Source organism: Chelmon rostratus, chromosome 16, assembly GCF_017976325.1.
Source record: "Chelmon rostratus isolate fCheRos1 chromosome 16, fCheRos1.pri, whole genome shotgun sequence".
Taxonomy (NCBI): domain Eukaryota; kingdom Metazoa; phylum Chordata; class Actinopteri; order Chaetodontiformes; family Chaetodontidae; genus Chelmon; species Chelmon rostratus.
Window position 1 is genome coordinate 15,267,767 of NC_055673.1, and position 24,778 is coordinate 15,292,544.

At 43.4% G+C, this 24,778-nt stretch overlaps 2 protein-coding genes across 5 annotated transcripts; one reads left to right on the forward strand and one right to left on the reverse strand.

The window, feature by feature from the left end:
• The first annotated feature begins 1,462 nt into the window (after positions 1–1,462).
• casd1 (CAS1 domain containing 1) lies at positions 1,463–13,509 on the forward strand. The gene is made up of 18 exons (XM_041955042.1): positions 1,463–1,613; positions 2,821–2,917; positions 3,202–3,322; positions 4,229–4,273; positions 4,364–4,426; positions 4,564–4,608; positions 4,715–4,838; positions 4,972–5,186; positions 5,330–5,749; positions 5,909–5,998; positions 6,111–6,230; positions 8,405–8,561; positions 8,701–8,780; positions 9,062–9,163; positions 9,307–9,447; positions 9,918–9,995; positions 10,511–10,603; positions 10,826–13,509. Exons 1-18 carry the CDS (start codon positions 1,481–1,483, stop codon positions 11,093–11,095), a joined length of 2,394 nt encoding a protein of 797 aa, XP_041810976.1. The 5' UTR covers positions 1,463–1,480; the 3' UTR covers positions 11,096–13,509.
• On the reverse strand, positions 13,431–23,720 carry sgce (sarcoglycan, epsilon). 4 transcript variants are annotated; one of them, XM_041955044.1, is made up of 11 exons: positions 23,575–23,720; positions 19,271–19,393; positions 18,826–18,983; positions 18,344–18,416; positions 17,344–17,542; positions 16,593–16,755; positions 16,216–16,430; positions 15,715–15,741; positions 15,023–15,211; positions 14,551–14,594; positions 13,431–13,967 (listed from the first exon to the last, which is right to left on the reverse strand). In XM_041955044.1, exons 1-11 carry the CDS (start codon positions 23,621–23,623, stop codon positions 13,951–13,953), a joined length of 1,257 nt encoding a protein of 418 aa, XP_041810978.1. In that variant the 5' UTR covers positions 23,624–23,720; the 3' UTR covers positions 13,431–13,950. The 4 variants fall into 4 exon arrangements, with proteins under 4 accessions (XP_041810978.1, XP_041810977.1, XP_041810980.1 ...); XM_041955043.1 differs by having other exon boundaries at positions 18,826–18,995; XM_041955046.1 differs by lacking the exon at positions 15,715–15,741.
• Between the last annotated feature and the right edge of the window lie 1,058 nt (positions 23,721–24,778).

Below are 24,778 nucleotides of genomic sequence, written 5' to 3' on the forward strand. Positions count from 1 at the left end.
TGACAGCTACAGTTACTAGTTTATTTGCAGGTTAAACATTTTACATTCAAAACTATGTCTCAAAAATATGATGCGCAGTTAAAATACCTAACAGCACGGCTAGACTAACATGTTAAAAGGGCCCTGGAAGAAGATTTTGCCTCCTCCTTCATTCTATTCCCAAGACTTAGAGACAAACCAGTTCTGCTTTGCTGGAATATCTGGCCCCAGGTTGTCTGTACTGTCATAAACACACCTTTATTTCGGCATGAAGTAAAATTAAGTTAAATTTTACTTTAAGAAGCATGTATAGATAGATTATTTTACAATGCTTCAAGCATATACATACATGCATACATATTTGCATATAATATCTTTAATAGTAGTATTCTTACACGGTGGTATGACTACTAGGATCTAAGTATTGTTTTAACTCTACTTCTGACCCAGTCCAAACATGCTGATTTTCTTCAGTATTTTACTGAAGCACACGTTTGCACAGTGGAGTGGTAATTATAACTTCCATTCATCTCTAAGTAATAATACTAAATAAAGTGACAGTAGAGTGAGGAGTAAAGTTAAGGGGTTTGGCTGGACACACACAAACAAACAAACACACACACACACACACACACACACACACACACACACACACAGATTGGTACACAGATTTGAATGACTGTATCAGAAAGGGCGTGCAACTCAGTGAACAAACATAATTGAGCACATTATACAAGTCATTCACACACAATAAACACAGTGGTTATATTTAGCAGCCTCTGTCGGTGGCCAGTAGGAATTGCATCTACTGTACTGCATGTTGACACAGTTTCGATACTTGTGCACATTACCTTGGTGCAACTCTCTCTTCAGCATACTCGGTTCCAACAAGGTTCAATTAATTTAAAACAAACAAACAAAATACCCTGGACAAACTACTGCAATTTGCATACCTCAAGCCTGCAAGGGTTGATTCCAGGAAGTTCTTATGAAATCACAGGAAACATCTTTGAAAATATAATCAACTCATCTTTTACAACATAGTCTTTGTGTCACACTTCGTCCTGTGGGTGCAGGAGAAAAACAGCTCACAGGGTTTAATAAAAGACTAGTAAGTGCTTCCCAGCTGTCCCAGCACTTATCTGTGGTTTTGTCAGTTGCATTCCCAAAGATGGACACGATTACAGTCTAAGTGTGCACACACGGGATATCATGTAGCTGTCCAAATAATTACCCAAACCCAGTATCATCAGTGAGTTACCATTACTCTCCATTTTACTGTACACCGCAAAATTAGCTTAAAGTAACTGTTGTCTCTTCAGGATAATCAATAGTGGACTTATTTGGACTTGAAACACTGAATCTTATCATTGATCCGCACCTGCTTTGACCACGCAGCGGTGACACAGAAGGAGGCGGTGTCACACGGAGCAGCCCGGGCTGATGGTGCACCCGGACGCTGTTAGACTGCACAGGTGCTTGTTGTCATGGAGGAGCAAAGATGGCGGTCCTGGCCTATAGCCTGGGCAAACGCGAAATAAATCAACATTTTACGATTAAAAATGCCAAATTAATATCGCTAGCAGTCGTTATCTTGCTCCTTGTTTTTCACACAGCTTTGCGGTATTATGGAGGTAAGTGGTCTCCCGTTTATTAAGTTACTACTGATGCAGCCAGTGAAGCAGTCAACACCAGCTATTGCTAATGCTAGCCAGCTAGCTGTTTGTGTCCGTGAGTACTTCTCTTTGCGGGTCGGTGCAGCACGGTTACCCAGTGTTGCTATTAAAGGGTGAGACATACAAGTTACAGACCTTAGACAATACAGATGCATGATTGCGTATTTAGCTAGACTAAATTAACTAATGGTAACTTATCCTGCACGAACTTAAATCGGCTTTGACTGGCTAGCTTAGCTGAATAGGGCTAACCCTGCATTTAGCTGTGTTTACATGCTTCTGTCAGGGCACGCTTGATTACGGCTTGGGAAGCCGCGTGTATGCTGATGTAGCTAACAATTGACAGAACAAGGTTTTTAGTAGTAGGTCAGTTCCCTTTCAAAATGTCACTAACTATACAGTTAACGTATACGAAAGGATACGTGCTAACGAACATATTCAGTAACGCTTGTCAGAAATGTGGTGTAGTATGTTAACGCTAACAACCAACGAAACAAACTGCAGCTTTAGTAGTTTTGCACAGTATTGTAGCAGCCTGCCTTCTGTCTCCTGTCTCCCACAAGTTTGTATTGGTTAGTCGGGCAAAGATTAGTGAGGTGCATCGATGTGCACCTGGCACACTTCTTTTCGGAAGTGAAGCGCTGGATCTCCCACATCCCAAGACTGACAGTGACAGCGATGGCACAAAGCCCGGAGTTAGACTGTAAAGAAATACTAGCATGGCATACATCCACCTCCCAGCTGGGTTGCATATAGTGGACTTTGTCCATTAAAGGGGATAGGAATCAGACACCCCTGTGTAGCATTACACACCGAAAGCAGCTGCTTTGACTGGCGATGACACTACATGCCCACGTCTCTCGCCAGCCCTCAGTCCCTTCACGTTAGCCCGTTTGTATGGATTGAATCAGTTGCAGATGGCTCCATTCATTTTGCGCACAAATGAATAGCTGGAGAGATTTATGGTTGAGCTAAATTGCTGATGGCTTCGTTTTGTACCATGGCCCCTAGCAGAGTCCTGCATTGTATACTAGTCTTTTGACAGCAATGAATGAAAAGCCAGGGTACCATTGAGACAGCAGGTTTCAGTCATAGTCACAATATAAGCCAGAGCAGTGTTTTTTTGTTTGGCCTTACTGGTAGATTCTCTGTGTCTTGCCTCCAGGCGGAGACTCGTGTGAATGGCTGCTCTCCAGAGGACGTTACTTGGGGGAGAACGTATGGCAGCCGTATGGCTGCATGATGCACAAATACAAAAGCATGTGAGTCTAACAGTGCAAGGTTACTGTATGTACAGTATGTCTGAGACAGAGGTTCAAGTGTGTAGCAGTAATGGATGATGTGTGTGTGTGTCTGTAAGGGTGGATGAGTAATTTGTGAGCCAAATAGTCAATTGAGAGGATACTGTGACAGAGATGCACTGTGTGTAATAAGATCTGATTTTGATTAGGTTATAAAGTGAACCACTCAGCACATGAATGATTGCGATCTGCAGTTGTTAAGATGTACGGTTTTCAGATTCTTCACCGTCAGTTTTGTCTTGCAGTGAAGCCAAAACCTGCCTTGCTGAGAAGCGGGTGGCCTTTGTTGGTGATTCACGAATCCGGCAGCTATTTTACTCTTTCATCAAAATTATTGACCATGAACGAAGAGAAGATGGAAACAAGGTAATTATGAGAAACAGCACCGTGTAAACCCAGGGTTTTTCTTTGGAAATTGTTCAGCAGAAACAACAAGAGTTGTGAGACAAAAACCAAAAGAGCAGATGTTGTCAGACATTACTCCATTTACCTCTGTGCTCCTCAGTTTATAAACTAAAAGTATCTGATCAAAATGAGTGAACCTAGGATGATTATACAGATCTGTCTTTCTGCTTTTAAATCCACCTTATCCTATCATATAGTGCCAGCCACTATCTTCTGACCAATCCGTTCAAAATTCCAACAAAAATCACATTTGGACGAGCAGTCAAAATGGTAGAAAGGCAGGGCTGCTTGTGTCTTCCTGTAAGAAAAAGTTTTTGAAGTTTTTGCCTCAAATGTTTTATGACATATAAAAATCTTAAAACTTTTCTTGATCCTTGGAATTGTCATAATCGACTCTGATTATTTACCAGAATGACAACATGTGTAACGTAGCTCTGACTAATCACTCACTGCCATTTACATAGCTGAAATCTGAAAACAATCCACCATTTTTGATCAGTTTACTCATACTTGATACTCAAAAACCTGACACTTGAGCCTCGGCCTTAATGTGAGAAATAGTCCCACTGATCATTTTGTAAGTGTCTATATAGATTTGATATCACTAGACTGTGTAGATATCTTGAGGCCTTCAGCCTCCATAGTAAACACCAGGAAAAGTGCTTTGACAAATAATTTGATATTATAATTTGATATTAATATCAAGTGGTTTGCACAAAAATCCATCTACAAAATATGAAGCACTGGAATGTATGGCAGTTGTGCAGCAGTAGTTACTATTTTTGATCCGATCCCAAGCAGGGAAAAAGAGGAGTACTATCTGCCTAACAGGCTTTCTCTCTGTCTGTCCCCATGTAATGTCTGAAGCATGAGGACATTTCCTTTGAAGATGAGAGTTCCTCTGTTAATGTGGTAAGCTATTTCTGGATATGTTTTTATCTCCTGTTCTCACACTGTAAAAAACATACTCTGATAGAAGATCTATCTCCTCTTTGGGTGTAGGACTTCCTGTGGTATCCAGAGGCAAATAATTCAATGAAGGAACGCTTGATATCATGGACACATGTGAGTTTAAGATGCTAATTTCTGTTATTAACAACTGAGGAGTGTTGGTAATTGAGGACGTTTCTTAAACTTGAAACTGTCACTTGGTCCGGACAGGGATTTCCTTTTTTAATTGCACCTTCTCTCATGTGCTGCAGGAGGCGTCTGCAAAGCCAGATGTTGTCATCCTTGGAGCTGCCACAGTAAGCTGTATAAATGAGTGCATCGCAAAGCTTGCACATTTCATGACAGACAAAAATTAGGTGGTAGCTGAGTTATGTCAATCTTAATCTCATCCATTTACCACAGTGGTCCATCAAGTTGCACAGTGGCAGCAGTGACACCCTGCAGCAGTACAAAGTCAACCTGACATCCATTGCTGTGTACCTGGAGAAGCTGGCTAACCATGGAGAGGTCTACTGGGTCCTGCAAGGTAACCTCATCTCAGTCAGTTATTACGTTGTTACTGTATTCAGATCACATGTGATTACCATTAGAATGACTGGACTTCTCATACATGCAGCCACTAAAATACATCTCTTCCTGTTCACACCTCTGTCCTCTAGACCCAGTAAATGAGGACGCTTTGAGTGACAACAGGAAAATGATCACCAACCAACAGCTTGAGCTGTACAATGAAGCAGCGGTGGATGTGCTCAACAGCAGTAAGCGTAACGGCAGGTCCCGGATTAAGCTGTTGGCCGCGTCCCGCCAGGCTGCAATGGAAACTATCACCCAATCAGATGATGGCTTGCACCTGCCTGAGAGCACCAGGAATGTGGTAGGCAGGATGACAAATAGTTAAAGATTATTTCTTGCCCATTAGATTGTTCTAGTCACTGGTTCAGGTTCAGCTATTGTGGAAGCACGGTCCCATCCTATTACTCACATCTTATTCACCACTTTGTGTGATGCTCCTGTCAGGGAGCCACGATCCTCATGAACTCCGTGTGCAACAAGCTGCTGAGGCCCATTGACGGCTCCTGCTGCCAGACATTACCACCCCCAAACTTCCTCCAGAAACTGTCGGCGTGTTTCTTCCTGGGCTCTGCCCTGGTCTTCCTGGTCCTCCAAGCCCTTGGCAACAACCGCCCCCGCCGACCTGTGCCACCAGACGTGGAGAGCCTGGAGGAGAAGAAGCCAGTGACTGCAGCTGTCCCCCTGGGTCCAAAGGCACCCTTCCATGCCCTCTGCAGGATGGGTGTTATCATGGGCTATTTTTACCTTTGTGACAGGGCAGATGTGTTCATGAAAGAGCAGAAGTTCTACACACACTCCACATTCTTCATCCCTCTCATCTACATATTTGTCCTGGGAGTGTTCTACAGTGAGAGCAGCAAGGAGGTGAGATGGTGCTGTTCAGCTCAATGTTTTATTATGGGGAAGCATACTAACAGCTTTAAACAACAGTCTTATTTCAATGTAAATTAAGTTGTTACTAAAAAAAAGGTACGTTTTTCTGAAATAAATAAAGACAAATTCTCTTTTTCCTCTTCCGCATAGACCAAATTACTCAACCGAGAGCAAACGGATGAGTGGAAAGGCTGGATGCAGTTGGTCATCCTCATCTATCACATATCTGGAGCCAGCGCTGTGAGTCCTAAATATGTCGTCTACACATCCATTTGGGAGTAACCTGCTGTGAGGCGGTGTACTCTAATATTTGATTTTAAGGCAAACATGATTTTTTTTTTCTGCCTTTCAGTTCATTCCAGTGTACATGCATGTGCGGGTGCTGGTGGCAGCGTACCTTTTTCAGACTGGCTATGGACACTTTTCCTTTTTCTGGCTCAAAGGAGACTTTGGCCTGTATAGAGTGTGCCAGGTGAGTCAGTTATACCTTATAGCAGGATCTTGCAATAACTCTTTACTGTGACAACATTTATTACTATGACTCATGTGTTTGCATGTCTCTCAAATTACTTAAACAGACTTGTTAAAATCGGTGTTGAACAATTCTCCTCTGCCAAATAATCCACCCACCTGGCAGGTGTGCCATATGAAGTTGTCGAAAAAACAGCAGGGTTTTTAGGAGTGTGGAGTTGGCATGCTGACTGCAGGAATGTCCATCAGAGCTGTTGCCCATGAATTTGAATGTTCATTTCACTACCATAAACCATCTCTAATGTTGTTTCCAAGACTTACAGTACATCCAACTGGCCTCCCAACCACGGATCACGTGCAACCATGCCAGCCACTGGCCTGGAATTCTCGTTTTTATGATAAAATTTGATAAATACAAGTTTATTGGGGCATCACAGCCAAAATTTATGGCACCTATGCCACATTTATCCAGTGAAATAGTAAGTTTCGTCAAGTGTTATTAACACTGCCATCAAGCATATCATGTTTAGGAAAGTAGTTTAAAAACACGCACAGAAAGGGCAACCATTTACTGCATACTGTCGTTAGAAATTCAGTACAATTAGCTGATAATTAGCCTGATCAGCTACCGTCAGTGATCGATACAAACGCACATTATTAGACTGTAAACCTCTAATCAAATAAGTAACTAACCACAGTCAATGAATGTCAGGCAAGCTTATCGTACTTAAGCAGTTACCTCGTTTTTCTCCCTGCACCCTCCGGGGAAACTATGATGCCAAACTCCCTTTAAGAAATACGACTTATTAACAGTTTACAGTTACAAATTATTATGAAAACACAAGATAAAAGGCGTCATATGTTAACAGTGTTCTTGTCAATCAGGTGTCAATATATTCCGTAAAGATAAACCTCAACACACTACCAGCCTCCATTGGTAAGCTGCGCTATGTTCTTGGGAGACAGCCGTAGGAATGATTGGTGAACTGTTTAAAGATTTGAGATTTCTCGCTAAAATACAAGATGGTAAATGGATCAAATACACGCCACTGAATTAAACACCAACACAGACTCACAACACTGTTAATTCACCGTGTAGCATCATTTCCCCTGAACCATAGTTCACTGAATGCTTTCACTTGAAATTGAATATGACTGAATGTCGTGTACAGGGTGGCTCAATTTACCTAGTGAGAAAGACTTTGAATATTTACTTGGAATTTTGTCTCGTTCCCTTTCCACTTTCCGCACTCTTGTGGCATCATGCTGAAGAAGTGGCAACAGCGTGTATCCATGACAGATCATTAAATCATGTCCATTCATTATGTCTTTAAGGCATTATTGTTAAAATGAATCTAAATTGTGTTCAGTTTTACAGGCCTCATAAGTTTGAATGAATGAATGTATGTTGTTTTTCACTGTTTGTATAAGGGTTTCAGTTGTGCCACTTATGCTCTATGTACTCATTCAGTGTTGCCAATCATTTAGGATATGCAGTGTTTATCCAGTGATGCTGATTAAACGGCAGTCCTTATAAAGTCCTTATCTCTGTGTGGTGAAAGTGCAAACGCTCAGGTATAAAGCTGCTGCAGGGACAGCTAGTGGCAGCTGGGTGAGTCACTCTATTACAGCCTTGTGTCCTCTGGTGGCTCCTGGCACCACACTGTGGCAAGACTGTTCTTATTTTATGGGGATAAACTGTGTTGTAGACTTTCTGTCTGTGTCTGTGTTCTCGGGGAGCGTCATCTCTTGCATTCATTTGCATTGACTTTTGACCCGGATTGTTATGTTGGGCTGGCTGGATCTTGGCCAAGTTTCTAGCTTGAATGATGATTCCATTGTGCTTTTCCACGCCGGAGGTTGGAGGTTTTTTCCTGAGATCTGAGCACAATATTCATCTTTGGAGCGGCCTTTTACTATGACGAGCCCAAACACACACCTATGCAATAAACACAGATCTTAATCAGCATCTTGATGTGCCACAACTGCCAGGTGATGGTCATGGCGATTGTCCTACATTTATATTTTTGCTGAATGTACTTCAGCATGAAATACCATCAGATTACTCACACAACAAATACAGGTACTTGGTTTGAATTTATCTAGCGTGTTATTATCAGTGTGAGGAAATTATTAATGACTGTGTTTGTTTCTGTGTTTTCATATTCACTCCAGGTGCTGTTTCGTCTAAACTTCCTGGTCTTGGTGCTGTGTGTGGTAATGGACAGACCCTACCAGTTCTACTACTTTGTTCCACTGGTCACCTTCTGGTTTGTCGTCATCTACGGCACTTTGGCCATGTGGCCTCAGATCCTTCAGAAGAGGGCCAACAGTAGGTTTTTGTTTGTTTCGCTCACGTGTGTCATACCTGTGGAACAAGTCCCGGACTCAGTTATTTCAGCACAACGAGCGTCAGCAGCAGGGCTGCAGAGTAGCATTTTTTGCTAATGGCTGTCTCATTCTCTGAACAGGTAGTGGCATGTGGCACCTTGGGGTCTTGGTGAAGTTACTGGGCCTCCTGTTGTTCATCTTCGTCTTTGCCTTTTCACAGGTTGGTGGATTCAAAACATTTTAATCCCACCAGTCAGAACTGTAACCTCAAGTTTTAAGTTTGTAAAACCTTCAATTGAAAATGATATTTTGATTTATGTGCGAGGTGTAAATGCTCACATGTTAATAACTGAATGTGAGTACGCATTCAAATTGTGAATGCGTTGTCTATTCAATTACAGGTTAACACGCTGCTATTATAGTTTTTACTTAAACCCATAGTTTGGTCCTTGTTTGAAGCCCTTCTTATATAATAACCCTGTTTTGGTGCTGTGACTCCAGGGCTTCTTTGAGAATACCTTCTCTGTGTGGCCCATCTCCAAGCTCTTTGAGCTGAACGGAAGCATCCACGAGTGGTGGTTCAGGTGGAAGCTGGACCGATTCGTAAGTCAAACGTGTTTCGCTCCTGTTGCGGCCCAATACCTTCTTTGAAAAGTAAAAGCAGAGTAGATCAGAAGCTTTTTCAAATGTGGCCGAAGTTTCCAAACGTTGTAAAGCAGTTTTAATGTGGTAATGTTCTGTTGCAGGCGGTGATACACGGCATGTTGTTTGCCTTCATCTATCTGGTGCTTCAGAAGCGGCAGGTGCTGTCGGAGGGCAAAGGAGAGACTCTCTTCTCTGCCAAGATTTCCAGCCTGCTCCTCTTCCTCTCTTTTGTCTCCTTCATAGTAAGAGTTGTCACACTTTGGCTTCTCTGACATGTTTTGCTCACAGCAGTACTGGGGTTTAGTCACTTTTTATTTATTATATTTTATTTTTATTTTCAAATATGACAGTCATTGCTGCAGGTCCTTTTCTTTAGGCTTAGGAGGGGATGGTCACATGGGGACGGGTGGGTACTTACATGCCACACCAAACAAGAAAGTACTTGTTTGTATTGAGAAAGGTCTGCAGACACACAAACTCAGTATAGTGGAAATCTGTTCACCTCATACGGATGCCTTCCAGGTGGTAAATGTATATTGTGTACCACTGAGGCAGCTCTCTGTTCTGACTCCATGAAGCAGTTGTGGGAGTTCCAGTAACTGCTTGGGGCCAAGGTCTTGTCAGACCAGGTCAGCCACCTCCTTGTCTTTGTTGCAGCTGAAGATTAAAACCTGTTATCTAACTTCTCCTTCCCCCTCGCCCCTCATTCTAGACTTACTCTGTATGGGCCAGCAGCTGCAAAACCAAAACGGAGTGCAACGAGATGCATCCTTACATCTCTGTGGTCCAGGTACAATTTCCTCCTCTCTCTTTTTTCCTTCTTTTCCTGTCATTGTCATTTGGCTTTACAACAAATCCAGATGTCCTCTCAGGAGTAAGCCTTGCATAACTGTTGATCCTGTTTGTCTCTCTATATATATATATAGTTTCCCAACTGCAACCCCTTCCTTTGGCTTTTCTATGACATTAGTTACATGATAAAAACTAGGCAGGATAATAAGCAGAGGGTTACAACAAGGTACTTTCCTCCTTTCATGGCTAAAGATAGTACTGTTATCGTGTAGGGCCAGTCCCCAATGGAAAACTGTTTGTGTACTCCGATAGATAAGGCCATTACAGCAGAGTTAAGCTTTTCCCCCTAAACCGGCCAGGATCGCACATTCTTCCGCCCTCTTTGGCTTACTTTTTAGCACTGAGTCCTTTCACCTCAGCCTGCAACTGCAGATAATAAAAACCTCATAATACGCTCATTGTGTCTTCATGCGTTGCCTCTTTGAAATGTTTTCACTCGGTCTTTGTCCACAGATTTTGGCCTTCATTCTCATCAGGAACATTCCTGGCTACGCCCGCTCTATATATAGCTCATTCTTTGCATGGTTCGGAAAGATCTCTCTGGAGGTAAGACAGACCCGGCAGTAAAGTTGCAATGAGTACTTATATAGCCCTTAATAAAAATCTGATTACTGATTATCTAAAAGCTGAGGTGAGGTAAAGCAACATAATGTAATCTGTTCCAGCTCTGTATGTGATGTTTAGTAGCTTCCTGGAGGCAACCAAGTTAAAGGGGAAATGGCACATTGCGTTACATGCTTCTGAACGTGCTTCGTTTGTCTCCCCCAGCTGTTCATATGCCAGTACCACATCTGGCTGGCGGCAGACACCAAGGGAATTTTAGTCCTAATCCCAGGAAACCCTTCACTTAACATCATGGTCAGCACCTTCATCTTTGTGTGTGTGGCTCATGAGATTTCCCTCATCACCAATGACCTGGCCCAGGTGGTCATCCCCAAAGACAGCGTGGCCCTGCTGAAGAGGCTGGGGGCCGTGGGGCTCTTCAGTCTTTTCGTGCTGCTGTTAGCCAGGGGCAGCCAGCCCACGCCCGGTGCCTGATGGACACCTCTTGATCTCGGAAGGGGCCACAAGAGACCGTTTGAAGTGAGGGAACAGATCCAAGCCGGGAGCAGGTCGGTGTTTTAGGCGGCTGGTGGCCACGGGAGACGACCTCCAATGTGTTGAGTGACAACACGGGGACGCATGGGAGAACAGTGTCTCTCTGCTGGCCATGTTTGAGCAGAGTCTGTACTTTTTTGACTGCTGTGAAAGTAGCACACTGAAGAAAAGAAAAACGCCCCGAGGGGTGGGGTGGGGTTGGGGGGGGTTGCTCCTTTCAGGGCAAAGTGCAAAATGCGAGAGAAAGAAAGCAAGAAAAAGAACAAAACACTCAAAAGGTTTACATTATCTGGATTCAACAGACGAGCAGAAAAGAAGTTTGGAGATGTGGAATCTTATTTTAAACAAAAAGAGGTCCTCTCATTTCAAGACGTCATGCTTGCTGTGTGAATGTTTGCAGCATCGCTTCTATTTAGCCAGGCACACTAATACGTTTATTTTGTCACATACAGCATTTCCTGTCTCTACTCCACTCTGGAAGCGATCACTAGGCACACACTCCGTCCACATGGCAGTAGCAGTTGAAGGTGTTTTCACTCAGGTGGATCTATAACCTACATATTCAGATATCTACAAAAATGTTCAATTGTGCTGCATTTTATTATCAACATTACTTTGTACAGTATTTCTGGTGACTTTAAAATAGATATCTGAATATGCAAAATATGGACCAACAACTGGCTTGGGTGATCCAAAAAACAAACAAAAAAAAGATTCAAGCGAAAATTTGGGAGTGCAATTGTTATAATGTTGGATTATCCCGCAACATATTTTTGCTAATTTTTGTGAGTAATTTTAGAAATGTTTGCCTTGTGCTGAAAGGTACTGTGGTCACCTGCTGTAGCTCTGAAATTCTATGTGATATGTACAGTATTTAACGATTTAAATTAAGCTTATATTTTATACTGTTTTTCTTTTTGTTTTTTGGGCTTTTGTTTTGTACGTGGCGATCATGACTGCTGTTTGTGAAGGAAGTATTACATAGATAGTTTTGTACCCATCTCAGCATCTAATAGATGATTACCTGCCTCAGAGACACATTGCAGAGGTTGAGCCTTTACAGTCCGACATCTGTCTGTCTGTCCCATTTCACTCACTCCATTCATAGTCTGTGTATATTTGTATGATAGACTGCAAGACTTTATTTTATACAGCGATGCTTCAGCAGTGTTTTTAGTCCTTTATCCTTCCAACATGCCTCACAGCTCTGGTGGAAAATGCACTGGCTTGCACATACTGTATTTTTATTGTACAATAGGGATAACAGCTAAATGTACATCCTCCCTCTGCTGCCACAACCAGTGAACTTTTTTGATCAGTGAGTGAGTGAAGAAGTGTTTTCTTAAGACTGAATGCCTTTGAACATACCGCTTTTCTCAGTGGCTTAATACATACATCTTCTGTGATGTAGCCTGGGATCACAATCTTCCCTCAGGCCCTTTTGCATCAGAGCCACACCAACATTTAAAACCAACTACTAGTTAATGCACTGACTGACCTGAAAAGACATATTAATTTTGCTTAAAGGAAAATGTTGTATATTTTGTCATTTGACAAATGGTTGATGTCTCTTTGCCTGAATATTCTCAGACATTCGAGAGATTGGCACTTTTATTGTAAGACATGCATTTTTGTTTCGTCTTTGCAGTGAAATATAACATTCAACATGAGTTTAACAAGTTACCAGCGCAGATACTTTGTGTACTTTCGCACATTTTTACTGGGTAGGTCAAACGTGTTGTCAAGGACTTTTCACAGAAACAAAAAAGTATAACATTGTAACCTGTGTTACATATGAATTTTGAGCTGCATATTTCATCTGCAATGAGGTAGTAAAATTGTGCAATGTCAGTTGTTTTCTACACATTTATGTAGCTTCTCTTTAAAAGAAAAACATGGGTCCACAAATAATTCATTTTTCTTTACTGTGGAACAATTATGAGGCTTCTGCCGTCATTAATTTGATGATGTGCAGTTCCCAAACTGAATCAGAGCCAAGTAAATTTGTAATTTCTATAACCCGTCATCACCTCATATATATAGATGAGAATGGCATTTCCATGTTGCAGTTTTGATTAATGTGTGAGGTTCACTGATCTGTTTTCTCGTCAATTAATGATCAGCAGCTATAAATTTGGTAATTGTTTCAGGCCTTAATAGATCTTTTTGGTCGTGTAAAAGCAACAACTATTGATACCCCTGTGTAGGGCCTCTTTGAAATATCCTACTTGTAAATTTTTTTGTGATGTCTTAAAAATGTGAAATGTATCCATATTATTTATAAATGCCTTTATTCTGTTGTACATTGTTAATAATATCTTCATAAAATGTGCTGGTTTGGCTTCTTTTGTGGACAAAAACATACCTTTCATTGCCATTCAGGCATTACTAGAGTCTACTGGAGTTAGTTACAGTAAATGCAAATTACTTTGAAAGACTTTATTGTTATCATGTGACACATTACATATAATTAATTACACATGACAACTAAAAGATTTCCATGTACTCCCTTTTCCTCTACAAGGTCCATTGTGAAAAGCAAGAAGAAATACAAACAGAGTTCGACTCTTTACACAAATAATTCAAAATATTCTAAAGTATTTTTGTTCTCTTTCACACTCTCACTCTTAAAAGTGAAAGTGCATATGGACAATAAATCTTTGTAAAGACACTTCTGAGGCATGCAGATTGGCACAAATGTTAGAAAAAACATAAAATATAGTTATGGAATCAAAGTCGACTCTGACACTGGTGTCTCTGGTCACAAATTCAGTGCTTCGGCCACCTTTCTCTCCTCAGGAATACCATTTACCTAGAATAAATAAGAAAAGGATTCATAGTTTGTTTTGCCAAGTATTCAAATTAAGTTTTGTCCTTTTTAGCAGAAGAGGTGAGCTGAAATAACTCCAGCATGAAATATGTCTACATTAACTCATACACAGACTCCAGCACCTACCTCCAGCCTTCGAAATGTTGACATGACATAATTATCTCCTTTGTTAGCCGTAAACAGAGAGAGCAGCAGGTTAGTGCAGCTGAACATGCACACAGGAGGGCGCTCACGCACCAAGACCACAGTTGCAGGTGTTGAGATGCCACTAGACGAGCAGTAAAGCTCTCATGCTTGATTTCCTGCAGAGCCTGAAGATGATTTGCTCTCAATAATCTGTGTCCAATTGAATATGGGAATGTTTGTATTTGTACAGTGATGCAGGAAAGAATGAACACCCACCACAATAACTACTCAGGGCTTGTGTTCCTCTGACATTACTCATGAGACTAAAGCAGGCGCAGGCATCGATGTGTTTTTTAATTATTAAATGAAACACATATATTATCACACATTTAGATGGCGTAAGCCAAACTACTATATGAAGGTTGAAGGAAATACTAACCTGAAGGCCGTTGCTGTGGTATTGTAATCTGGTTTTGCAGATTCCTGGAATTATAAACAATGATATTATCGTACAGAGACATTCACATACATTACAAGAGCCTTTAGTATCATGTGAAAGCATGTACTTATATTAGCAAATTTTTCTGAGTTTCAAGCCCATTAGGAAAAATCATGGGACAGCTTGAACCTCTTAAGCTGTAGTCGTATTTTCCAGAGGCCTGGCTTGCTTGCTGCGGCTTTAGCCGTAAACATGGCATGTAAGAAGCACTGAAAACAAGATTAGACGATAATAGTGTTGTTTCGACATATTTCCCCATAATGGCGCCTATAAGCCGTACATCTGCGTGCCTGCTAATGAGCGTGGGTGCTTTTCATGTGTGCACAAATGAGATTGACCGTTCATTCGTTCATGACGTGCAGTGTCATCGCATGTGCGTTTCCCCCTCCGCCCACACCGCCTTTCAACTCACGTCTGTGTCTGCATGAGCGGCATGCTGGTGGTCTCGTAGTTGTCGGGGTGGATGGGCGGCACCACCTCGCCGCTGACTGGGTTGAAGACGGGCAGGGTGGAGAGGGGCCACGAGATCTCCCGGTTCTTCGACATGCTCCGCAGCTCCTTGCTGGACTTCTGGATGGAGCTGTGGTGAACCAGCTGGATGCTGGAGAGGGGAGAGCCAGTGACAGTAACATGTATGAGCCTGTGCGGTTGTCACGGTTAGCGGCGTTTATTTGTCTCATCCCGTGTGCAATGCTTGACTTACTGACACAAATTTAAAATAGTTGAATGTGCAATCAGTTTGTATCCGCTATGGTGAGCTCTGCACTCAATTCATGCATGCACGACAGAAACATCCACCCTTACCTATCGCTGTGACTTCGTCTGAATTATGATGCAAGATATGTTCTTAGTCTTCAAAATTTATGTACATTTAAAGCAACTTGTTACCGCTACAGCATGAATAACCTATATCTGGTCACTGAATTTTTGAGCAGCCCGTTGGATGAATGGATGTCGACACACAGGTGAGCATATGAATGGGAATGAGAAAGCCGTCAATGACAACATTGATGACAAAACTGCAAAGCAAAGAGAGAGGGGGAGGGGACGGGAACGGGAACAGACCCAAAATAAAGAAAAACACAGGAGAGGTAAAACACTTACTCTGGTGTTTGCATGTTTCTTTTTTCCCTAGAAACAAAACAAAATGGATGAATTAAATACTAATATTAATAGTCAAACAGACATCTACACACAAGTGAATGGATTGTTGGGCATAGACAGAGTGGGAATGGTGATGGAAGGTGGAACACTGAGTGAACGAGGGGGCACGTCTCTCCCAGCCTGTAAATGATGGAGGATGATGAATGGCTTTCCATGTCGCGGCTACGCCTCAAAACATAAAGATGTACGTGATGAAAGTGACAAAAAGCTGTGACAGATAGTCATGGGGAACTTCATGGAAATGGACCGTACAACTGGATGGTAATGACAAGCTGCAGTTCCAGTCCAGATCATTGCTCTTATCTAAAAATCCTCCACTATTCGTCCTGTCTCCCATTTGGCTCTCACACACTTAAGTAACAGTTTCTGCACTTTCCTCAAATGTTTGTCAGGGTGTTCGGCGCAATATTTGCATAAAAATATAAGACCAAGCACACTTACACCCCTTCCCGTCTGCAGCACATAGTGTAGCCGAGGATGAAGAAGAGGACTAGTGCCACAGCGGAGGGAACGGCCAGTGTGATGAGGAAGTCTGAAAAGTAGTCCCTAGCCTTCAGAGACTCAGAGGGGGGGTTGTATTCCCCATATTCAGGCAGGATCCCGGTGCCTGGGTCAGGACGGGTAATGTATACTGGCACCACTTTATTGATGTCGACCTACAGAAATAAGTAATAGTTAAATCGGCATTTGTGCAGTAGTTTGCATAAACTGAAAAGGTGTGTCAGTTGCTTAAGACTCGCACACTTGTTCTCCTGTTGCTTCAGCAATAAAGAACCTGCAATTTTCAATTCAAGGAAATATGTAGAGACAATCCTCACCAGCGAAATCTTACACCAATCAATGTGAAACTGAGCCCGGAACTTCTTGTCGCAGCTGATGACAGGTTCCATCTCCTGACTGCAGCGCAGCTGGTTATGTGGGCTCTCCACCTCCCGCAGGCATGACGAGAAGGGAACATCGGCACCAACCATCACATACACCCTAGAGAGGACGAGGCGGTGAAGCACAAAGCATGAAAGGAGAGAAGAAGAAGACAGGAGAGAGGGAGGCGGAGCCTCGTTTTACATGTTCATGCTGAGGCTTGTTATAGTCAGAGCATTTCTCCTCCGCTGAGTTTTCTTCTAGATGCTTTCATCTCCCAAAACATCGGCATGAATCTTTGATGCACAACTTATGGCAGTTCATGTGGGCTATTCCCCTCTGAAATCGACCAACTGACGGTGCCTGTCAGTGCTGACGGCCAAGTGTTCGCATCTAATTCACAGCGAGCTGTGGATCCCCGAGGCCCCAATTAAATCAAATGTCAGCACGATGTGAGTGGGCTGAAAATATAAGTAATTTGTTTGATTAAGGGTGAAGAGGTCGCTCTTTAAGAGACTCTTTAAGGCCATTAAAGCACATGCTTATTGCTGTATCGGGGGGAATTATACCTAAACTGTAACACTTATCCTTCTGTTAGTTTGTTTTATAAAATACAAAATCAACGCAAAGATCTATGAAAAGAAACCTCTGGTTTAGCTGTAACAGGATTATCTTTCCCTCAGCATGTAAAACGAAAAGCATCCCCACCCCTCCTTGAGATTGTTGATGGGCAGGGGCACACGGCCACCACGGTCCAGCGCCGAGGTGATGTTGATGGCGTTGAGGCGCTCGGGCTGCCATACGTTCTTCACCGCTCCCAGGAAGTCCCCGAGCACCTCGCTGGCCAGCATCTCCTCCACATTCATGTTTTTGATGTAAAACTCGGCCTGGTAGGGCAGTGGGAACTCTGAGCACATGGACGAAGGAGAGAGCGTTAGAGGAAAATGAGAAAAGAAAAGAAACACAGGGGTGAGAAGACGGGAGGGCAGCTACGGTGGTGCTCTGCTGACTAAGACATCATAATACTTTATTACAGCTGCATAGATGACACTGATTTCACCAGTCTGTCCAGCAGAGGCTGGTGTGTCCGCGCCGCTCTGTTATGACACGGTCTCCCTCTGGGGCCAGATGGCAGATGACATCACAGCATAGGGAGAGTGATGTCACGCTAGCGCCGCGAACATCTGCTGAGCGTTCAGCCGGCTCGGTTCATATTGTACTGCACGTACCGTGACCGGTCAACAAGCCGCTGCTCAAACATGAAGACGCACAGATGTGAGGTGTAGCTACAAAGATGAAAAGGAACAGCTGCTTCTTATAGCTAATAGTTTATAATTGTAACATATTGTAACAATACGTGTGTGTGTACGGCAGCCACAACATATCATACTTATGAGGAATAACCTGCGATACTTCATGAAAGAGTGACTGTATGACGAATGAGACGCGTCTGTTAGTGTCTAAAGGCTGACAATAGCTGCAGGTCATCAGCACATAGAGTCTGGTAACTGTCTGTAAGTTTATATACTGTATGAAAACATGGTCAGATAAACATGTTGTTCTTTACAAATGATTGATTAGTCCTGGTCGACAAATGTAATCAAAAGCAACATTTTCTCTTAAGTACTGAATGTGCCCTCAGGATTTAATCAGGGAAGTTGCACAGTCTGATCTGTCTGCTCTAAGCCCTCATACTGGCACCCCTTACCTTCTGTGGCCATGATGTTTATGACCAAGTTGTGCCGCGCCGTCTCGAAAGTGCGTCTGTTATAGGCAGTAATCTGCAACACACAGGGGTGAAAGTTTAAGCCCAGATCAGTGCAGCTTATACGGCAGCAGCCCTCTGGACAAGGCTGAGCTAGATACAGTACGCAGGCTCTGTACCCAACTGAGACGCCGTATAGAGGCACATGTGCGCCGCTGGGAGCGTTAAGCCTTTTGGGAAAAGAATTTCTACAGTAGCTTATGGGAGGCAAAGAAAGCATCAAGTAACATAATGGAGTTTAAGTCTGAAGACTCAGAGCGGAACATTGCACTATGCTACCGCTAAATGCAGACAAGTCAGCTGTGCTCAGTAAAATCAATTCAAAAGTGTTACTACTCGATTATGTATGCCTTGGCGTATCTGATACTGTCTTCCCTTTAAGGGACTCAAAATGTCTGATTCTTTTAAGCGGTCCAGCCACCCACCTCTATGACGGTGGCCTTGCCCACGTGCTCGGCAGTGGGGGAGCCGTAGAGGACCCCGTCGCTGTGCGGAGTCCTCTGGATGTAGCGCAGCCAGCCCGGCCTGTCGGGGTAGCCCATCAGGTTGGTGTTGAAAGTGATCGGGTCATTGCTGGCATCACCTGTAGGTAAAGCTGTTTAATGAGGGGCGACCCCATGGTCTGTTAAGGGTCGGAATCAATTCAGTAATGTGCATTTAGACCCATTAGCTGAATTGTGGATGTTTTCCCAGCAGCAGCTAAGCATTTTCTATTATAGTAATATGATAAATGGACAACGCACTACTCCATTTATACAATGACTGTGCTAAAGACTTCCTGTACAAATGTTTTAGAGATTTAGATAATCAAATATTTCAACAGCATTAATCACTACACCAAAGTGCTGACAGTGTGTGATGGTGTTATACCTGATTTTGGGTACGGAGGAAACTCTCCTTTGAAGTATTCTCTCTCCAGAACATGGACGAACAGCACTCCCGCAGACGGGTAGACGTTCCGGTCTGCGTGCGATCTCGACAAGATGGTGACCACTGAAACAAAGATTTCAAACAAACAGGGAATTGGTTTCATTCATCACTCGTGACCTGCCAGCAGCACTTATTAGAAAAGAGGAGAGGGCGTTAATAAGAGGCGAAAACAAAATAAAGCCACCCTGTGGGTCGCTAGTGCCTGCTAACCTACTTCACACTTTAGAATCAATACTGCCCACAATGAGATATGTCTGGCACCGCGTTCTCACGAAGGTAAATGTGCTCGCTTCGCACAAGGATGCGGTGCAGGAACATCCAAGCGTGAAGGTGAAATTATTAGCTGCCAGAAAAAATATGGTTTTATAAATATATATACACTCAGACTGTACAGTTTTATTCATGTCCTCTTCCCACTCCTCTCCATTATGCTCTGTTTAGCCCCACTCCATTACAAACACAAGCGTTTAGTCTTCGTTTGTGAAGGGCATCGCGAGGAAAATGGCAGCCCCTTAACAGAAGTTTACACGATGTAAGACGGGAGGTGATTAGCCCACCTTCTCGCTGCATCTTCCTCTTTCACTATTTCCCCCTCTCTTGCGCTTTTCTCCTCTCACTTTTTTCCCCCCTTCTCTCCCTCAGTGGGTGGGCACTCAATTTTTAATCACCATGGGAGACTGAGTGTACAAGGAAGAAGAGGAGGAGGAGGAGGAGGAGGGGGGGGGGGGAGAAAGAGCCAGGGAGGGAGGGAAAACTGGAGATCTGTGCTCCGGAGTGCAAGAGGAGGAGAGAGAAAGAGTTCGAGCTGTTCTTGCCTGCAGACACATAACTCCAGACACATTAAGCAGCTGCAAGAAGGCCACTGTTTATCTCCTGCACCATCTTCTCATGAGCATCAAACCATCACAACATGAAGAGGGTCTCTACATCTCTACTGTAAGCCCCCTTCTTGAACAGAAGCTGATTTCCAAGGAATATCTCCGCTGAAGAGAGTAATAGAGCGGGATTTACATTTTAATCCGTGCCCACTGAAGAGGAAGTCAGTATGTGATCTTTGGTTGTTAAGCGTTATCTATTACCAGGGTGCACAAAGGGGTTATAGAAGATTAGGTGACACAGTAAGCCGCAGATTATTAAGGAAGTCCACATCTACAAGGCCAAATTGCCTAACTGCAATCTGAGTGCACTGATGAGCTGCTGGGGGTGTAAAGTTATAAAACGGTCCCATATGTATGTTAAACTGGGCTACATCTGTGGCCACAACAGAGACGCTGAACTGGCCATATGTCCTGTGTCCCCCAAGGGCTCAGTCACAGCTAGATACAATCAATAGCATTTAGCAGCCACTAAATGTGGTGTCACTTATAGAAACCTGAGGTTATAGATTGAGGGAACCACCTGAGCACGACTAATCCACGCGATAGCTCTTCTTGCTGCTACTACTGCACCCGTGACATTAGGATCTAGGTTATTCAGAGACCAAGAATAAAACCTCATTCAGTCTCAGCACGCCAGTGGCGCCCTCGCTGATGACTTGAGTCGATCCGCAAATCCCACTCTGAATGCACACGCCCGGAATTCTATTAGCCGACCCGTTGGGCCTCATCAATTCTTCGCCACACAAAGGACCAAAGTCACACACTCCCGGTCAAGGTCAAGCTTTGGCTTTTCTGTTCTCCTAAGCTGCCGACTGGACGTGGCGTAAATATTTGTGACACATCCACGCGCGAGACAGGCAGGACACATAAGCGAGCCCAGATGGCCTGGTCTCACCTAATGGTGTGAGGAATAGGAAATGACCTATGGGATTTGAAACATATTTTAGCCTCTCAACATTAAAGCTTTGACTCCCCAACCACCATTAAGGCCTAACACATAGACCTGGCCAGCCTAACTTACAGGTTCCTACTGGACTGTGTTTCACCCTCTTTGTAATCAAAGATCACTGACTAAGCCACACTGAGGCTCTGCTAATAGCATCAGATCTGCTTATTTGTGGCAGACTGACTTTCTGCCAGGCCTTCTCGAGATGATGGACTGCAGCGCACCTACTGTACCTAATACATCACCAATTAAAGGTTAATGCTAAACTGTCCACTGAAGACTAACCTGTCGGCTCATGCTGCGGCACAAATGAAGAGACAGACAAGTGGATGCTAATACCCAGAAGAACGTCCACTTTCCTGACAATTGAGCTCACAAACACACTAGCGTTCAAGTATTCTGTAAACACTGCACATTATCGTAATAAACGGACACACACCCAGAATTACTATAGTAGATCACTAACAGGCCTGGGGGTGGAAATGACTAACTAGGTTTTATGCTTCTCTGGGCTGACCCTGGACTGGTTGAAGTCTCAGGAGTGATGCCTCAGTTAAACCACCCCTGTCCCTCTAATGGCTCGGACTAACTGAGGCCTCTGGCTAGCTGAGGCAGAGACAAGGGAAGAATGTGCTTTAATTCTGTTGAATCAGCTTTGTATGTGCACGGCGTCCGGGTCAGGAGGAATGCATGTGCTTCTGTGGTGTTTCGAGGGGAAGCACAGACAACAAGGATTGCTACTGTTTGGACCGCAGCTTTGGTTTTCTGCCCACGATGCGCTTCGGTCTTGCTGTTCTAAACACAGACCTGGAAGTGAAAGCGGTCGGTGTCACAACGAGCAGAAGGCAATGGCTGAGGACAAGATCGCACATGAAACAGCCTCCTCACTCTTCTAGCGCTCTAAGAAGGTAAGTAAATTTGTGATTCGTCTAAAGCTATTGTTGGGAAGTTGTGTGTCATTCACAGTGTTGAATCAGCGCAGTAAAATACCAGTATTATGTTAAAGAGAAAAAAAAACAGACCTTTATCGTTATTATAGTTAATGATTTAGGATAAATTCTACTTCTAGCAAAGACAAGGTTTAGACAAAACCTAAATTCAGTAAACTGCTGCGACGCTAAAAGTAAGTGGGCCAAGTCTGTGGGACAGCAGACAACTGAAAACAATAATGGCAGTATTAATGGGGAACCAGTTGAGCGTGTCACTGTGTTATGACAGGGGGGAGGGGACAGCGGGTCAACACATGAAGTGCACCACTTCACACACCCACTCACCATCTCTGTGCAGGGCTGTTCTCTGCTTCGAGCCCACGGATCGCTCCACACGGACATTTCTCTCGTGTAAAGCGCTGTCTTTGGCATCAAAGGCATGCACAGTGTAAACTATTGGATCAATGAATGAAAGCATGAATGGAACAAGTGTGGCTTTCAAGGTCCAGTTGCTTTCGTAAAGCACTTGGAAATAGGCACTCAGTTTTTTAAGCACACTTAGCTGGACTAACAGAGTCTAGTACAACAGCCGTGCAATACACGCTTCCCTCGCGAAGAACATAATGTTCACTTATTTTTCTGTTTCAGAGATGCAGATTCAAGTTTATTCAAGCTCAGTTTCACAACATTTCTGACATTTTGCAGACCACATGAAAAATTAATTTATCAAGAAGATAATAGACAGATTAACCGATAATGAAAGTAATTATTAGTTGTACGCGTAGGCAAAAGCATAAACACATTTTTTAATCTTTCTAAGACATGAGTCCTCCTGTTCTCACTTTTTAAAAGGTGATTTTGTAATGAACAAAAACTGAACATTACACCCTTCATACAGGTGGGATTCCCCAAAGGGCTGTTCTCTATAATGCATCAGTGTCAGCTATGTGTATTCAATAAACTGGGAGCTGCCTACAAACAATGTGTGTACAAGTGATGAGCAGCTATCACAAACAGACACTGATGATGACTGTTTTATTTCGCATGATGAAGCAGTGTATTCATTTTCTCTCTTCCCTCTAATTAATGCTAACTTGAGCTGCTTCACTGTAGGCACTCATAACACAGCTGGTCTACACTGAACCACAGGCCTGCGCCAGGGGACACAGGCTATGTTCCCAATGCTAATTAAGACTGAATGAATAACAAGAAATACAGATAGCAAAACAATGTTTCACGTTAGAGCTAGTTGGACATACTGTAAAAACACTTTTAACAGTGAACGTGTCAGCAGTCCGCCTGTATAACGGTATAGCTGTCTATTGTTAGCCATTTTTCCATGCCTCCTCCTCAGCCTCCTTGGAAAAAATGAGCAGAGCAGCTAACCAGCAGCAGGCTAACTAGCTAGCTAGCTAACTAGCATGTACGTCGCATCCACAGGCAAACGCGTAGAAAAGTCACGGATTATTTCCGAGTTTAATCGATACGTACCCGTACCAAACCATACCGCGACAGCCGCGGCGGACATGGTGCACATCATCCTCGTAAATCTTACATGGAAACGGATGTTTTATCGGACATGGCTGCGCCACTGGGTTTGACAGCCATAGTAATGAGCATCCTGCAGCATTCCTCCCTCCGCCTCCTTCCTTCACTGGAAAACAGCACGACTTCTCATTGGCTGAACATCTGGATGGAAAAAGATGGTTGTCTCGTGAAAAGAAAGGACAATAACACGATGTGAGTCAGAATAGGAGCGGCACACCTTCAGTAAATGTTTCTGTGGGTTAGTGGAATAAATGGGAACTCTGATGCATATCAAATAGAAAGAGTGGCAGCTGCATGGCTGCTCTTCTGTTGACTTGTCTCCTTGTCATCTAGGACAGTGTGCACGTGCCACCTCACTGTCGCTGTGCAATTCTCTTAAAGCATATTTTCATTTTATTGATGGCTTCTTTGATTGCTTTTCGATGTACCACCATGATGATGTCTAGATAATGAACTGAAAATCCGGATGAGGACTTGTGCAGATGGACACACCCTCTTACTCACGTGCATATGCTGAAGGAAAACACACATCATTGCATCACCAGGGCTTGACCTCCTCAGTCCAGCTGTAAGAGGGCACAGGCGCTTGAGAAGTCTGCTCCAATCTGTCCAAACCCCCTGCAGAGTCAGTCCTAGCAGACAGATGGTCATGTTTTGGCCCTTTGGCTCCAAGTCTAAAGGCCTGTGGGACCCTAAATTCACCCCTCGTGGCCCCCTGATGTCAGCCACCACTAAGAGAGCACTCTGATCCTGCAGAAAAGGATCCAAATCCTGGCTAATGTGCAGACAGTTGGTCACTGCATGGCTGTTGCTTGATAAATGCATATTTGAAACTGGATTCATGGCGATAAACACGATGCCATCCATCCTCTGCGCTCTGCAGCGTGAGGCTGTTCTGTTCTCTCTCCCTCCCTTTTTTTCCCCTTAAGATTATTTTTAGGTTGCTTAGCAACATCTTCACATTGCCAGTGTTTAGACTGAGTATGAATGTATCATAACAATCACTATAGGTCAATGCATGCAGTAAGGTGCATAGTAATGATGACTAGAAAAACACAGCATGTCCCACCTGGCAAGGGGCTAAGCTAGTGGACAAATGAGTCTAATTTAATGCTGATTTGGATTGATTTAGGTCCAATTCTGTTTC